We start from the raw sequence: 17,198 nt of genomic DNA on the forward strand, positions 1-17,198 counted from the left end.
AAAGCAGTTTACTCTCTTACCAATATAATAGTGTGGTTATGACCACGATACTTAAAGCTAGACTACCTTTATTGAACCATAACTCTTCCACTTATTTATTATGTGACCTCAGCATTACTTAACTTCTCTGCCCATCTCCTCCTCCATAAGTGACAGCAGAACCTACCCAAAGGTGAAGTGTGTTGGCACTTGGTAAGCACTAAGTCAGCAGTTCTCAACCTGTGGGTCGCGACCCACAGGTTGAGAACCGCTGCACTAAGTTTTAGCTGCTATTGCTGGTTTCTTTGGGGGGTTTTCCAAACCCCCAAAGAAAAATCTAAGTGTCTGATTTCTATTTTTTCCCTACTTTAGTTCCTGTACAGTGTCAATGTGATCTTAAAGTAAAACTTCAAAGGTCCTTTTGTCTTCAGTCCTATTTTGGAACCCAAAAGTTTGTATATGTTTGATGGTCTCACACGGAAAACAGAATACCATTTCAACAGTTGTTATCAGGCACAGAAGCTTGTCTAGAAAATCAAGGGTGTTCTTTTTTTTAATTTCATGACTCAGTATTTTAACTTTTTTGTGACTTTGCTACGATAGTAAAGACTTTACAATATAAAAAGTGAGTCAATATAGCCCTGGCCAGATAGCTCAGAGCATCATCCAGAAGCACAGAGGTTACTGGTTCCATCCTCAGTCAGGGTACATACAGGAACAAATCGAAGTTTCTTTCTCCTTTTCCTTCCCTTCCCTTCCCCCCTTCCTCTCTCTAAATCAAGAAAATAAACATTTTTAACAAGTGAGTTATATAAAATGTGAATACTTTAAATATGCTAGACTTAAAGTGAAAATAGAAAAATAGTTAGTGCCTTGGCTCCTTTCACACCACTGAAATGTATTTCCTCACATCACTCATAGGGTGGAGTGAAAACCTGAAGGAAAAAAATATCCATCTCTCATTTTCTTTTTTTTTTTTTTTTTTTTCTTTTTGTATTTTTTCTGAAGCTGGAAATGGGGAGAGACAGTCAGACAGACTCCTGCATGCGCCCGACCAGGATCCACCTGGCACGCCCACCAGGGGGCGATGCTCTGCCCCTCTGGGGCGTCGCTCTGCTGCGACCAGAGCCACTCTAGCGCCTGGGGCAGAGGCCAACGAGCCATCCCCAGCGCCCGGGTCATCTTTGCTCCCATGGAGCCTCGGCTGCAGGAGGGGAAGAGAGAGAGAGAGGAAGGAGAGGGGGAGGGGTGGAGAAGCAGATGGGCGCTTCTCCTATGTGCCCTGTCCGGAAATCGAACCCGGGACTTCTGCACGCCAGGCCAACGCTCTACCACTGAGCCAACCGGCCAGAGCCTCCATCTCTCATTTTCTAAAACTTCATCTGAAGTGTTCGAGGATAACAAGATGTGTTGTTAAAAAATAATATCATGCAAAAAATAAAGGCCCTTTTGGTTTGCCTAGAATGGTATCTAACAGGCAATCAGAAAACATGAGTGTAGCAAGTGGGTGCCATGGTAACTGGACCAGGGGAGACTGAGGAAGAAACTGCCCTCTAAAGAGTAGTATCTCCAGCCTGACCACGTGGTGGTGCAGTGGATAAGAGTGTCAGACTGGGATGCAGAGGATCCAGGTTCAAAACTCCAAGGTGGCCAGCTTGAGCATGGGGTCATTGGCTTGAACATGGGATCATAGATGTGACCCCATGGTCACTAGAGACAAGGTTGCTGGCCTGAGCAAGGGGTCACTTGCTCTGCTGTAGCCCCCTGGTCGAGGCACATGTGAGAAAGCAGTCAGTGAACAACTAAGGTGTTGCAACAAAGTTGATGCTTCTCATCTTTCTCCCTTCCTGTCTGTCCCTATATGTCCCTCTGACTCTCTCTGTAAAAAAAAAAAAAGTGTCTCCGTGTAAACAGCCATAGTTAATTGTGATGAATCAGTAAGAGATGTGAACTAAGTATGTAGTAAGTTCCCAACATGTCCCAGGTGGAAATCTTCATTTAAATATAATAGTTACAGCCATAAAGGGAGGGCATTTCACACAGCAGAAGCATGAAAAGGAGGGACATGTAGCAAGATGGCAAGAAATGAGACGTGTACCCTGATCGCCTGCTCACAACATGTTTGTGTTCTCTGCTTCGAGCACCAAGCACTTGGCTGTGTTCTGTGCTCTTTCAGTGAGAGGCATGTTTCCCTTAAAATTGTTCATCTGGACAGAATGTGTCTGTGTTCAAGTTCCGGAAACTAAATGATACCCAAGATTTGGTATTTTCTGACAGGAACAAATTGATATTTGTTCTCACAACTGGGCACACAGTCTGAAAACAATTTTTAAACATTTAAAGCAAATTCCACAGAGCACTTTGTTAAAGCTGTGTGAGATCACCTGTACAAATGGTGTCCGCTGGCCATCCTTCTTCCAGAAACTAGCCTCTCCAGCGCCTGGAACACATCTGCTCACTGTGCCCCAGGGTGGCTTTACAGAGCCCCAGCTTGGTGAAGTTAGGTTCACCATAACAAAATGTCTTAGCTTCATTTACTCTTAGTCAGTCATGTTACCTCAATGCTAAGATATAGTATTTTTCACACTTTCTGAAATGTTTGTTCAATTTCATAATCCCCCCAAAAATTTGCATATCTTAGAATCAGTAGCATTTTCAAAATGAAGAAATAGGGTGTTTTCCAGTGATTTGTTTTCTATAATTCGCCAGTAGTTCATTGTCCCGCGAGCCACAGGTATCTGAAGGATAATCTTTGGGTAATTGCCAGGAGCAACTAGACTTACTGATGATTCAAAGAGGATCTTCCACAAGAAAGTACACAGCCCCACCCAGATATGTTCTCCATAGGGTTGGAGTGGTTTGGCATGGTCTAACTTCATGGGAAGTTAGGGATTTACTAGGTTTGTGCAGTTTGGTACTACTTGAAAGAATGAACACTTAGCAACAGCATGGGGAGAAACCAGAATGAGCTCTTGTTCCTGCCATGGCTGGAAACAGGCCCATCAGGAAGATGGTGTCTGGTGGACAAGGGCAGCGGGTGGTAGCCAGGAGACATCTAATAATGGCAGAGGGCTCAGGTGCTCCTGAGCTTGGAGCAGGGCGTGCTGGAGGCAGAGCTGGTGCTGGAGGTGGGGAATTCAGGACCCAGACACAAGGTTGTTGATCACTACCAGTGAGTCTTTAGGAGAGAAGTCAACGTATGTATTAGGTACCATGCAATTAAAATGTCAGCAACAAACGACCCAAGGGAATTTTGAAGTAGTTCTCTAGAAACTAAAAGCATGGTCCAGACTGATTACTACAGAAGTTTAGAGAAGGGACAGTTTGGCCAAGTACCTGCAGAAGCACAGGTGTCCTACTTACACACTGCACAAGAGGTGGCTGGGGGCTTTCACGTTGGTGGAAAGGGGAATGTCCACGACACCCCTGTGCGCAGCATCATGAGAAGTATCCTGACCTACTTTGGAGAAGGTGCAGCTTTCTCTACCTGCAAGCAAAGATTGTGACTGTGTTCCCAAATGATGTCACCTTCCCCATGCTGGGTACCTCAGAAAAGATGAACATACGATTACCTGCCTCATTTAAGTAGAAGAGTCATTTAAAAAGAAGTTCGAGAGATTATGATAAGATCTTCACTGTCGTTGATTCTGAGTAGCAGGAAAAAAATGGACATTTGGTAGGAAAATTAGGCATTTGCTATCATTTTCAATATTTTATAGCAGTCTAATTTTTTACAAAGGATAGTACATGTGGAAAGAAAGTACATTGAAACTCACATCAGATTATAGGAGCTAAGTAGAAGCACACAGGAAAGCAGAACCCCTCCCCACCCTGTGGCCTTTGGCATGTCTCCTCTGAGTGGAACTGGACCCAGAGCCTTCAGTGTCCTTGTAGCCCAGATCTGTTCCTGCTCTGACGCCAGTGTTGGAGTTTCCCCCAGGACTGCAGGCGCTGACTGCACCTCGCATCCACCCTGCCCTGGTGGCACTAGGTGTGAGGGTGAGGAGAAGGAAAGGTGATACCTCTTTTCTGGGAAGCCTGCTGTCACACCTGCAAGGCATAGCACAGACGCTGACAAATAGGATTCATCCAGTCCTCCCTATGGTCCTCCAGCTCTAACAGCTGGCAAAAGCCGGACACCTGGCTTTCCTTCGGCACTGCCAAGTCACTCCTACCTGCTCTACTGGTCTTCCCACCCTTCTTCAAACCCCGGGTTTGTGAATAGGTCTTGTGTCGGTCATTCAGACCTGAATTTTAGTGTGGTTTTGTTTTGTTTCTGCCCTGAATTGTGGCAAGAACATATATTGTTCCACATCAAAACACCATACATCCTTGAACACCTGTGGGAAATAGCTATTTTTTGGAGAAAGGTTGCTGTTGAAAAGATGGAAAGCTATGCACCCACCTTCCAACAAATGGCCCCTAATATAACAAATGATCTTCAGCTAGCAGAACGCTTTAGCATGACACTCATCAAAGGATCTGTTCCTCTCCAACTTCAGCTACTGTTTTAATAAGAAACAGAGAAGCTGAGCAACTTCCCCAGGTCACACAGCTAAAACATGGCAGAGCTCTGGTTAGAGCCTGGGTCATGTGGCTCTAGAACATGTGATTTTTAGAACTGTATGGGAGATAGGGAGACAAACCGAAGACCAGGGTCCTGAGCCCCCTACTCTAGGCTAAAGTGAGGGGGTGGGTGCGAAGGTGTGCAGGTGAAAGGCCAGAAGCCCCACAGAGAAAGCCGAAAGCCAAGGGACTCGGTGGTGGCTTTACAGATGCTCCAGTACCAACCTGGCACAGGCTAGAAAAGATAGCACCTTTTTGTCTCCCCCGGGTGCCTTTGTGTCATGGAAGAGAAGGTGATATTCTAGCATGAGCCCCAGAAGGAGCCCACAGCTCTGGCAGTCACCATGGTGAGGCCAGTGGCCCACAGTCAGGACTGTGTATGGACCGCCCCCACCAGAGGTAGAGAGACATGAGTACAGTGGGAGGGTGCACAGCCCCAGTGAGAGCAAGGGGGCCAGCAAGGGCATGCGTGGAGGGAACCGACCTGGGATTTACCAACCTTGACCCCAGCAGCAGGACATCCAGAGGCAGGTTAGACACTTATGAGGAAGTTCAGTTTAGTTGTAAAAAATAAAGAAAGCTATCTGTTCTTTGTACAATTTGGTGGTAGCAAGTAAACTAAACATCAACGTTGTAGGTTATTTTCAATCTCATGAGCTCCCATGGAACCAGTGTCAGGAAACAACCTCAGCTTTGGAGCCAGGCAGACTTGGTTCTAAGGAACAGTTGCCACAACAGGTTTTGTGAGGTGAAGAAAGTTCACTCTCCCTTGTTACAAGATGAAGATTAAGTGCCTGTGTCTCTGAGGTTGGAGAAGAGTCCAATGAGAAAAGAATTGGAAGAATCTCTGGAGTGATCAGCAGGGTCTGACTCCTCCTCCTATACATTGACCTGCAGTTTGCTAAGCAAATAAAGGAGGCAGAGTCATTTCTGATCAATTAACAGATCCGTAAAATACTCTCAGAAGAAGAGTGTGGTGGCCAAGAGTCAAGAGAGGGATGCAGCCCAAAAATACTCTGATTTTAAAGTGTGGGGATGCTTTAGGCATTCTCCTAATTGACCTTAGAAGTCACAAATTTGACTTGAAAATTTTTTCTTCCATTGTGTGCTAGGTGGGAGGACTGCCAAAAGTCAAAACCATCTTATTTTTGTACCCAAACTGATTAGGCTTAAAACTAATGGGTGTTCATGTCTTTTTTTTTTTTTTTTTTTTGTATTTTTCTGAAGCTGGAAACGGGGAGAGACAGTCAGACAGACTCCCGCATGCGCCCGACCGGGATCCACCCGGCACGCCCACCAGGGGCGATGCTCTGCCCACCAGGGGGTGGTGCTTTGCCCCTCTGGGGGGTCGCTCTGCCGCGACCAGAGCCACTCTAGCGCCTGGGGCAGAGGCCAAGGAGCCATCCCCAGCACCCGGGCCATCTTTGCTCCAATGGAGCCTTGGCTGCGGGAGGGGAAGAGAGAGACAGAGAGGAAGGTGGGGGGTGGGGGTGGAGAAGCAAATGGGCACTTCTCCTTATGTGCCCTGGCCAGGAATCGAACCCGGGTCCCCCGCACGCCAGGCCGACGCTCTACCGCTGAGCCAACCGGCCAGGGCCGGGTGTTCATGTCTTTAAAAAAAAAAAAAAAAGAGCCTGACCTGTGGTGGCGTAGTGGATAAAGCATGGACCTGGAATACTGAGGTCGCTGGTTCAAAACCCTGGGCTTGCCTGGTCAAGGCACATATGGGAGTTGATGCTTCCTGCTCCTCCCCCCTTTCTCTCTCTCTCTCTCTCTCTCTCTCCTCTAAAATAAAAAAAGAAAAGCTGCTCATTTTCACCTCTCTCAGCTCAACATGAGATTTCTAATATTTTGAAGAGCCAGAGGTGTTTCTTCCTTTCTTAAAGTAAGATGTTGACAACTATCTCTCTTTGAAATGTTTAAAAATATATATATTTTTTTTAAGCAGGTGAGGCCCTGGCCGGCTGTCTCACTGGTAGAGAGCATCAGCCTGGCGTGTGGAAGTCCTGAGTTCAATTCCTGGCCAGGGCACACAGGAGAAGTGCCCATCTGCTTCTCCACCCCTCCCCCCCTCTTCTTTCTCTCTGTCTCTCACTTCCCCTCCCGCAGCCAAGGCTCTATTGGAGCAAAGTTGGCCCCGGCACTAAGGACGGCTCCCTGGCCTCCGCCTTAGGCGCTATAATGGCTCTGGCTGCAATGGAACAATGTCCCAGATGAGCAGAGCATCACCCCCTGGTGGGCATGCCGGGTGGATCCCGGTCGCGCGCATGCACAAGTCTGTCTGACTGCCTCCCCACTTCTAACTTCGGAAAATACAAAAATACAAAAAAAAAAAAAAAAGTGAAAATCTGAACGGAAAAGTCTTTGGGGAGTAGGGTTTTGGGGAGAACTTGCGCTTTATACTTAGTACTATTAAATTAATACGGGCAGAAATTGCTTCAATAATTTTTTATAAGCATTTAAAAAGCAGGTGGAGTTCTGACACCAGAATCTATCCTTCCCGTCAAACATATGGTCCCAGGAACATCTGCGTATCTGTGAATGGTCCATGTGATTATGTAAGGAAGAGAGGCGCTGAGATAGCCAGGTCTTCCTGCCCTTAGCTGTTCAGTGCCCTCATGGCTCTGTTCTGTGGAGATGGAAAAGCTATGGTAAAACCTGACATCTATTTCTGACTCCATGGCTGAGTGGCTGAGAGGGGTCCTGCAAAATGACCCAGGTCCTCGCTTAGTCTAACAGTGGATGCAGGACTATTTCTCTTCATTCGCCAGAGACCCTCTCCTAATTTCTATACCATCGCAAAGCAATTAGATTTCAACTTTAAGATTTGACCTAATTCCTGCCCCCTCTGATGATGATTTCCCCAAAGCAAAAAGGACTATGCCAATGCAAAGAGTACCTGTTAAAACAAGTAATAGGTGAGCGGCAGCCAAAGGTATGCTCTCCCCTGAGAACTCTGGTGGCATGCCAAACTACTACCCAGGTAAAAATGAGCAAAATAGAAGTAATAGTTCTTGACATGAGCCACAGGTAAAATTCTAACCCTCAGAAGCACCATTAGGAAACTTAGCTGAACGTATGGGCCTATGACCTGCAATTTAAGAATTGCCTACTGACAGACAGATGTACCCTCTTCCTGAAGTCTTCAACAGTGGCACCCCCAAGTCTCTCCTGGGCACCAACTCTGGCGTTGCCCCTGTGAGACTATCCCCACCCCCTGCATCCCCCTGACCACACCCTCTGCTGTGACCTTGCCCACTCGCACAGCTGAGATTGAGAACACAGCTTGGAAAGGGACACAGGCTGGGTCTGGGTGGATGACTAACAGCGTGAAGTTCGCTCCTTAAGCCCAGCAGCTCCAACCAGTTTCTCCATGCAAATTGGTTTTAAAAGTTTTACAAATGCACAAAAGCATACAGGCCAATACCCCTGGCCCCCCGTGTGTACACCGAGCTGCCTAAGAATGTCTAAATTGTTTCTCTAACATCCAGCAGCAGAAGAGGCCCAGTGAAGGCACCACTGGCCGGTCTTGGGCAGCAGGGGATTTCTGAACTGGCTGCCAGGAACCATGGAGAGCCTGGAGAATTGAAGCAGCTATGGCTGTCTTCCCACATGCCCTTGGAGGCTTGGGACAGAGCCTATTTTTTGGTTAGAAGGACACTTACCAGGACAAAGGAGAGAAGGACATGATATCACAAGGGAAAATGCCAATTATGTATATCTGCATGGCTGCCTCCACTAACAAAAGCCCCCTGAGGCCAGGCACAGTGTCTTCGGTGTCTCTGGAGCCAAACACGCAGCCTAGTCCATGGTCAGTGTCCAGTGAATAGGTGACAACTGAGCCTCCTGCATCCATCACCAGACTCTGCCCCATGCTTGCCCTTGGAGGATGTTCTCTTCCTCCCTGCCTTTGCTAGGGCTTACCCTCTACCTGAATCCCTTTCACTTTATCTTAAATATCCACCAAGTCCAGCTGCAGCCATGTGAGAGGCTGCTTTGTTGCAGATAGCTTCTCACTCAGACTTCTGAGAGAGGCAGCACTCTACCCATTTCACAGATGGGAAGCCGACTCAGAGACATTCAATGGGAAGTTCGAGGTCATACTGCTATGTGGCCGAGCAAGGACTCAAACCCCGGTCATCTGATTCCTGGCCCTTGGCTCCCTGTATGTATTTCACTCGTTGCTCAAGATCCTTCTCAGAGGCTTTACAAAGGGTTTTATGGCCCTCCTCCTGCCACATCTAAGGAATGAGCAGGAAGATCTGTACTTGATGGAATTATTACTGACACTAAAAGTTAACATTCAACCCTGGGAAGTGGTTCTTCCCTGGCAAGCATTTCCTGCTCTAACCACTGAGGCCGGCACTGGTTGCTGGGTTGTTTGCTGGGCTGGGGCCTTTACAGCTCTATTTACAGTTCACTAAATGATCTCAACTTCTCGAAAAGCTGGTTTTTTCTTCTTGGGAGGGGCTGACACTACCCTATATGAGAATTCCAAGGTTGCTACTGCCCTGCCTATCTGGAAACACTTCTCCCCTGTCCGTCACTATATAAAGGTCTGGATGTCTTCAGTGAAGGGCTTTTGTGGCACAGCTGCCTCCCCAGGACGTGTGATTTGAACCCCTACCATGAGGTTTCTCGTCCTCTCCAGCCTGCTCTGCATCCTGCTTCTCTGCTTCGCCATCTTCTCCACAGAAGGTACCTCTATCCCTGGAGTGCTTGGCCCCGAGCGAGAATTTCAGTGTCTGGGAAGGTTGGAGTCAGGAAATGTTGGAGGGCTGGCCCCCGGCAGGCAGTCCTGGGATCTTACTCCTGAACCGATTTCCACCTCTAGCCCCAGTGGTAGCACCAGGGTGGTTTGGGAGCTTTAGACCCACAATCTCCATCCAAAGCTCCAGCTCCCCCAGACGCACAGACAAGCTATGTAAGAGCAGTGTGCTTGCCATGAAACACATAGCCTCCCAGCTGGATGGCTTTATGCACCAAGTCTTCCTTAGCTAGAAATTCTAGAGCCACTTTGTTGTGTTGTATGATCCTTGGAGCACAGTAAATTTGTGTTGCATGAATGAATTAATTCATCAGTAAGCTCTCTGCATCTGAAAACCCCAAAACTCATGCACAATAGACACCTGTGGTAGGTTGGATGTGGGGCATGTCTGTGTGTGTTTAGAAGTGGGGGAGATAATCCACGAGCCTCTGTGGATACAAATATTTATTTATCTCTCCTTCCCTTTTTGATCATATAGCTGAGTATTTCTCTTGCCCAACCCTCTAGAAACTGCCTGCTTTTGTTCTTGTTTTAACAGTTATGGTTATTTTAACATTTACTGGAGTTGGGGGATAAGAAAATAAAGGGGTATAAACACCCATCATTTCACGACGTAAGAACAGCCATGGCCGACATTTTCCAGTATTGCATGAAAGCGTTTTTTGTAATTGATAAATCTCTGCGCATTCGATGTCATATCTTTCTTATTTATCACCGTTTTATTGTATAATCACCAGAAATAACTTATGATTGGAGTTCTTCTGGAAGCATTTACACCAGAATGTCAACAGCAGTTATCTCAGAACAAAATATTATAGGAAGTGTTCATTTTCTAAAGTTTCTGCAATGAATATTGCTGCTTATATAATATGGAAAACAGTGGTTAGAGTTCCTTATAAACATAGTCCATAGCAATGCATATCAGACTGCTATTTCAGACTTGTTAGAGGTGAGCAGCATTACTTTAATGACAACTCAGTGAAAGGGAATATAGAGTTTCCTGTCCATTTAGGAGTATCTCCGGTAGGTTTTCCCAGGTGGTCCTATTTAATATTTTTTAGGTATAACTTGCCATCAAGTGAATGTGTCATGGTGAATTTATATGCTTAGACCTTCAGCTGGTTCATAACCTAGACTAGATTGCTAAAGGGAGATTCAGTGTGTCAAAAGGCAGAGATGCTTTTTAAAAATATATATGTATTGGTTGATTTGAGAGAGATTTGTTCCACTTGTTTATGCATTCATTAGTTAATTTTTGTATGTGTCCTGACTGGGGATCGAACCCGCAACCTTGGTGTATCAGGATGATGCTCTAACCCATTGAGCTACTCTGCCAGGGCTCAGAGACACTTTTGAATGAACTGTTTCTCAGACAAGAGCATGAAGAAGGCATATTCTGGGGATGGCGTATCTCTTCACACTGACTGTTATTTCTGAAAACCAAATCCCCAGATCTGTCCTTTTCCTGGGCCCTCCTGTAGCCTGGCCTATGCTCGGTTTTCTGAAATTAATATTTCTGAGCCCTGAGCCCTGAGCCATGACAACTGAAGCTTACGTCAGCCACTCCTGCCCAGACCCCATGTGCCCCCAAACATGCTGAGAAAGGGTCTCTGCCTCTCTGTGCCCCTACAGGAAAAAGGCGTCCTCGGCAGCCTGCTAAGGCCTGGAAAGGCAAGCCCTGCTGTCCCCAAATCCCTAATCCTGTCCTGGGGACCCGGAAAGGTAAGCGCCTCACCCTATGCAAATGAAGGGAGGTTCCCAGGAGGCCCTGCGTCAGCCTCCCCACCCCCATGCCTGGCGGCATCAGGCACTGGTCTGGAGGGACCATAGCAGACACGGCCTCGGTCTCCCAGAGCTTCCAGTCCAGTGAGGCAAACTGACCACCCCCAAAGTCAACAGATAATCATTTTGAATTGAGTATATTCTGTCAAAAGAAAGGACAGGATGCAATTAGGAAATGGGAAGCAAAGAGGGCAGAGGGGTAGGGTTCAGGCAGGGGAAGGTGCAGAAATGTAGCCTGAGAGGGGCCAGAGGAAGGTGCAGAAGATGAAGGGTGGGGGTGTCTGAGGTGCTCATGGAAGCTAGGGGCCAAGGCAGGGCGGTCTTGTGAACTGGCACGAGGTACGGTAGACAAGGCATGCAGTCTGGAGAGTCCCAGTGTACAGGCATGCAGCAGAGCCGAGCTCCATTCCTGGGTGAGGTTCAGCAGAGCAGGGCTGCCCTCTCTCACAAGGCCTGGGGGCCACTGGGTGGTGACGAGGCCAGGCCCATTAAGAGGCTGCAGGCACCAAGCTTCCAGCACTGGGGCTCCAGGCCAGGGGGTTGACTGATGCCTGGCTGGACCAGGATGTGAGGGCAGTAGTGCTGGACTTCAGCTGGCCTTGGGTAGGAGGGTCCTAGACCTGGGACAAGCACAGTCCTTAGGGAAAGCTGCAGTGCCTGGAGCCAGCAGGGCTGGACACAAATCCGGGGCTCCTGCCCTCACTCGCAGCAGCATAGGCCCGACTAGGATCTGAGAAAGCCCCCAGGGGACGTGGTCATGCTCCTCGGGGGTGTGACCTTGACCAAAACTGGAGTTTCTGACCCCTCCCAGCCACCTAGAGTCCTGTGCACCAAGGGGGCTCGGGTGTCAAGGAGAGAATGGAAAGGAGGCCGCATGGCTGCCTCAGGCCACTTCTCTGGAGAAGGTGACAACCTGCCATCACATCCAGCGGGAACTGGGTAAAAATAACCGGATCTCACACGCAGAGGGACAGTGTGAGGCACCTGCACTCCCGGGCTGGGCGGAGGGTGAGCGCGCTGATGGCTGCCTGCCCTACAGCTCTGCTCCTGCCGGAGGCCCCAGCCTAGCAGAGGAGGAGGCATGTTGTGAAATAATAAGGCAAATGTCTAGGGGAGAGGGGAGCAGAGTCCATCCCCAGAAGGAGAACAGGGGTGCTCCAACCCTCCCCTCCCCAGACCACTCCCCAGGGTGAACTTGTTCAGAGCAGGAAGGAAGAGAGACGTTCAGGACTTGCGCCCAGGCGCGTGCGCACATGCAGGCCACAGGAAAAAGGCAGGTTAGCTCCCCGCGCACAGTGTTCTGTTCAAGGGCAGTGTTCTGTAGTTACAACACTTTAAAATAATCCAGATCCATGGCTTGCAGGTTGGATTTGGACTTCTTTTAGTGTATATATTATTTTAAATTCCACTGCAGAAATTTGCAAACAACTTAGAACAAGAAGAGCAAAACGAACCTTTTTATTGGGACTTTATCGTGCAATCTCATTTAAGTCCTTGGAACCACCCTATGGAAGCACTGTCAGCATTCTAAAGATTGGGAAACTGAAGCTCAGAGAGAATCTGAGGCAGAGCCAGAAACCTGCTGTATCCCCCTCTTCCCACTATGAGGAATGACCTCCTCCTTTCCAGGGCAGGTTCCAGCCACACAGTCACCGCGTCCTGCGGGCATGCACATGCTCCCCGGACGGGGACTTCCAGGGAAGAAAGCACCCTCTTGGTTGGAATATCTGCTCCACCCCGTGCTGGTCACCTCACTCTGCTGAGCCTCAGTCTTCTCACCTGGGAGAGGGTGTGAAAATAAGACTCTACCTCACTGGGCTATGGAGCAGAGTCTGTGGGGTCACATCCACGAAGCCTGGCACCAGCCTGGCCCCTGGTAACCTGGAACATGCCCTGCTGTTTTGGAAGGAGGAAGTGTGAACTGGGCCAGGACGGCTGAGTCAGGAGACCAGCGGATCCCCACACTGAAAACTGAAGCCTGTGTGTTCTTGCCCAGGATTGCTGGCCCCACTGGCCATCGTCCTTGGCGGAGCTGACACTGGGGCTCCCTCAGCGCCGTGTAACCAACAGTGGGGGTGCTGGGGTTCCAGGTTCTGGAATCCAGCCTCCGGCCTTCAGGTCACTGACATACGAGAGTCTTTGGAAAGAGAAAATAACCCAGGGTTGGTTGCTGGGAAGACGTCCCTGGGCTGACACCAGCAGTGACACATACATGGTGGGGATCAAGCTCAGGTGTCTTTCCTAAGCATTGCTTGTACGTAAGCACTGTGCTGGGCCCATGGGTGTGACAGGAAGTGCAGGCATAGGATGCTGGGCCAGTTCAAGAAAACCATCTTCAAAAATCAGTGTGCTGAGTGGCCAATGGCTGAATTTATATATATTTACCAAATTACCAGGGGGGAAAAAGCCTTTTCTCTTTGAAAAGTTTATAGAAATCTGTGTAACAGCATTGTCATGGAGGCAATTTTTCTTCAAAGAAATGTTCCATCTGTCAATTCTGTTAGCACTTGGGCATCAGGCTTAGGCTGGGTCAGACTGACAGCTATGTAGGCCCCACTGGCCAGACGGTCTGTCAGGCCCCTCCACGTCCAGGTGCCCAGAGCCTGTCGGGTAGCCCCCCCCCACCCTGCGTCCAGGTGCCCAGAGCCTGTCGGGTAGCCCCCCACCCACCCACCCTGCGTCCAGGTGCCCAGAGCCTGTCGGGTAGCCCCCCACCCACCCACCCTGCGTCCAGGTGCCCAGAGCCTGTCGGGTAGCCCCCCACCCACCCACCCTGCGTCCAGGTGCCCAGAGCCTGTCGGGTAGCCCCCACCCACCCACCCTGCGTCCAGGTGCCCAGAGCCTGTTGGGTAAGCCCCCCGCGTCCAGGTGCCCAGAGCCTGTCGCGTAGGCCGCCCCACCCCCGTCCAGGTGCCCAGAGCCTATCAGGTAAGCCCCCCGCGTCCAGGTGCCTAGAGCCTGTCGGGTAGGCCGCCCCACCCCTGTCCAGGTACCCAGAGCCTGTCGAGGAGGGCCCCCCCTCCAGGTGTCTCAAGGTTATCAGGGAGGAAGCTCCTGGAGAAAGCTGGAGAGGTCTTGTGAGGAGGCCCCCAGAGCCCCAGAGGGTGCCTGACTGCCCCACAGACTGCCACCCTCCCTGCTTTAAAGCCCAACAAATTGACTTGACCCTCGGTGGGAGACAGGAAGTAGAGGAGCACAGAGAGATTCTTCCCCACCATGGGAGTGTCCCTGCTTTCAGGAAGGGGCCAAGACTACAAACAAAAAGTCTACCCATTGAGGACCACAAGTGTGTCAACTTGCAGATTTTGGCAACTTTGGGTGGTAACAGGGTGAACACAAAGGCTCAGTACAATGATCCAGGAAGGGAAGAGTTGGGAAAGATGGCCAGCCCATGCTGCCCAATGGACCAGAGGGGCTCAGTGGTCTTCTTCCTTGCAATTGTATCCATTAGCCATAACAGCATAACAAAACCCTCCCAACTTTTGTGGTTCCAAACAGTAAGCATTTATTATTTTCCATGAGTCTACAGGTCAACTAGGCTAGGCTCTCTCATTCTTCCAAGGGTCGGATGGCCATTCTGCTGATCTAGGCTGGGCTGTCGCACACCTTGGTCTGTCATTCGAGGATGGTCTCAGCTGGGCAACTGGGTCTCTTCCACATGGTCTCTCATCTTCCAGGAGCCTGGCCCAGACTTGTTCACATGGGGCTGTAGAGTCCCACCTCTGTGAGTGGTAAAACCTATGGCCTCTGGAGGCCTCACAACTGGCCCAGATCCATCTCCACTGCATTCTGTTGGCCAAAGCAAGTCACCAGGCAACCCCAACTTCAAGAAGCAGAGAAACAGTCCCCACAACTTAACAGGAGAAGCTGTGAAGTCACATTGCAAAGGAAGGGTGGAGAACTGTGATTCTATTTGCAGTCAGTCCACCACAGTATTTGTTGAAGGAGATGAAGAAGAGAGCGTAGGGTCTGAGGGTGTGGACAGGAAGTAGAGAAGGAGCAGTCAGTAAACATGGTCCATCGGAAATGCTAGTGCAAAATTTTCATAATGTGACATTAGCATAAAAGAGTAGTTTGTACTGTGTATTACTGTGATTATCACACTGGGAAGGCAAAAGCACTTTCAAAGAGGGAAAAAATATAGAAGGGAAACTATCGATATTAGCACTTATTTATGATTAAGATACAAGACTGTGAATGAATTATGACAACTAAATGCATTTTTAATATAGTTAGTGGTAATATAGCAATTACTGCATAGCACTTACATCTGCTAACTCATTTAGTCCTCATAATGATCCTATGAATTAGGTACTGTTACTGTGCCTGTTCTTACAGATGAGGATGCCAATGTACAGAGAGGTTAAGTAACTTGTTGAAGGTCACACAGCTAGTAAGTGGTAAAGCAGCTCTACCACATGATATGACTCTAGATTCTATGTTCTAAACTATCATACTGCCTTGTATACAGTAATAATCTGGGGACAGGAGGAGAAAAAAAGAATAACATCATTACCATAACTTAATAACCCTTTCCTTTGTGTTTCCTTTGTTGTTTCTTATGCAAAATATTTGTCTAGTTTTATTTTTATTGTACTTCATTTTTTTAATTTTTAAAATTAAATTGCAGCATCATTTTTCTTCATGTTGCTGTATAGCCTTCATAATCTCAGTGTTTTGTCACTATTGAATATTTCCATCATCAAGTTCCTTTACTAATTAACAAATTTTCTACTGTAGGGTATTCAGATTGTTTCCCAAAATTCTTTCTGCTATTAAAAGCAAAATGATGAAGAATAACATAATGCATGCAACTTTTTTGTTTCTTGTGGATCATCCCTCCCATAAATGGGACTGGTTTGTCAAAATACAGATGGGGCTTTGACACACACATTGCCTGAGAGTGCCATCTGGAAGAGGATAGCTTGAGGGGTCTGTGGGTCCACAAATGCAGGTGAGCAGACCCTTCCACCTTGGCCATTAGAAACAGGCCTCCCAGACCCCTCCACTTTACCACTTTACCAGACCCCTCCACTTTAATGGACTCTGCTCATGACAGAGCCCACTGAGAAGGTAAGCCACCTTCTCTCCATCTTCCACTAGTAAGCCAGATTTTTTCACTGAAGGAACTGAACTAGCCTCAGCTGGTCATGCTTGCCGTGAAAGGCCCACCCTGAGCCCTCAGGAAGGAGTGTAAAATATGATTGTGCTTTGATATGTTTAAACATCTTTGTGTCTAGAATTGAATCTTAATTGTGTTTTCCCCTCTCTCCATCCCTGGCTCTGCCTCACTCTCTGCCCCTTGCCTTGCCTTGTGGCCTATTGCTCCTTCCCAGGACACCGCAGGAGGAACTGCAAATCATGCACGGTGAAGCGCCTGTCCTGGGTGGTGCCAGGGGCACTCCCACAGGTGTAGTGTTTCCAGAACAAGGCTCAGCTCCAGAGGCACCCAGAAGCTTCAGTTTTCAACAGGATTCTCCCCTGGAAGTGAGGCTGATGGCAAAGATTCCATCTTCCCATGGAAACCTCTGCCCACACACCACGAGTTTCCTCTCTTAAAGAGATAGTATTTCTCACATATCATGTTGAATTGTTATTATGCTGCCTTTTAGGAGAGCCTGAACCAAAATTTAAAAACTAAATAAAATAAAAACCAGAGCTTGGAATGACTGTCTTCTTGTGTGTCCTTGAACAAGTAACTTAGCACTCTGGGCTCATGGGGGTTTCAGAGATAAAAATTTGGTGAGCAAAAAATGTCCAGGGGAGACAGACCCCTTTCGTCACTCTCACCAACAGCCTTCATTCACCTTTCAACCTTCATGGCAGTGAGCTGGGATGTTGGAAGGCTTCAATCTCTATCAGCAGGGGCCCTAGAAAAGCTCCACATCTGGGTCCCAATTGTGCCACCAGCCATCAAATTATTGGGAACCAAGCTCAACCCCCACCTGGTCTTAGTCTCCACCTGGCCCCTCCAGTGCTAAGAGTCAAAATTATACCATTCCGCCTGACCTGTGGTGGCGCAGTGGATAAAGCGTCGGCCTGGAAATGCTGAGGTCTCCGGTTCGAAACCCTGGGCTTGCCTGGTCAAGACACATACGGGAGT

General features: G+C 48.4%; 1 protein-coding gene across 1 annotated transcript; it reads left to right on the forward strand.

Moving 5' to 3' along the window:
- The first annotated feature begins 8,949 nt into the window (after positions 1-8,949).
- On the forward strand, positions 8,950-16,765 carry GPR15LG (G protein-coupled receptor 15 ligand). The gene is made up of 3 exons (XM_066243175.1): positions 8,950-9,243; positions 10,946-11,035; positions 16,432-16,765. Exons 1-3 carry the CDS (start codon positions 9,174-9,176, stop codon positions 16,509-16,511), a joined length of 240 nt encoding a protein of 79 aa, XP_066099272.1. The 5' UTR covers positions 8,950-9,173; the 3' UTR covers positions 16,512-16,765.
- Positions 16,766-17,198: the final 433 nt, after the last annotated feature.

This window comes from Saccopteryx bilineata, chromosome 9 (genome assembly GCF_036850765.1).
Source record: "Saccopteryx bilineata isolate mSacBil1 chromosome 9, mSacBil1_pri_phased_curated, whole genome shotgun sequence".
NCBI lineage: Eukaryota > Metazoa > Chordata > Mammalia > Chiroptera > Emballonuridae > Saccopteryx > Saccopteryx bilineata.

Coding starts and splice junctions, on each gene's coding strand:
- GPR15LG (XM_066243175.1), top strand. CDS start 9,174: ATGAGGTTTCTCGTCCTCTCCAGCCTGCTCTGCATCCTGCTTCTCTGC. Junction 9,244..10,945: donor CGCCATCTTCTCCACAGAAG/GTACCTCTATCC, acceptor GTGCCCCTACAG/GAAAAAGGCGTCCTCGGCAG. Junction 11,036..16,431: donor TGTCCTGGGGACCCGGAAAG/GTAAGCGCCTCA, acceptor GCTCCTTCCCAG/GACACCGCAGGAGGAACTGC.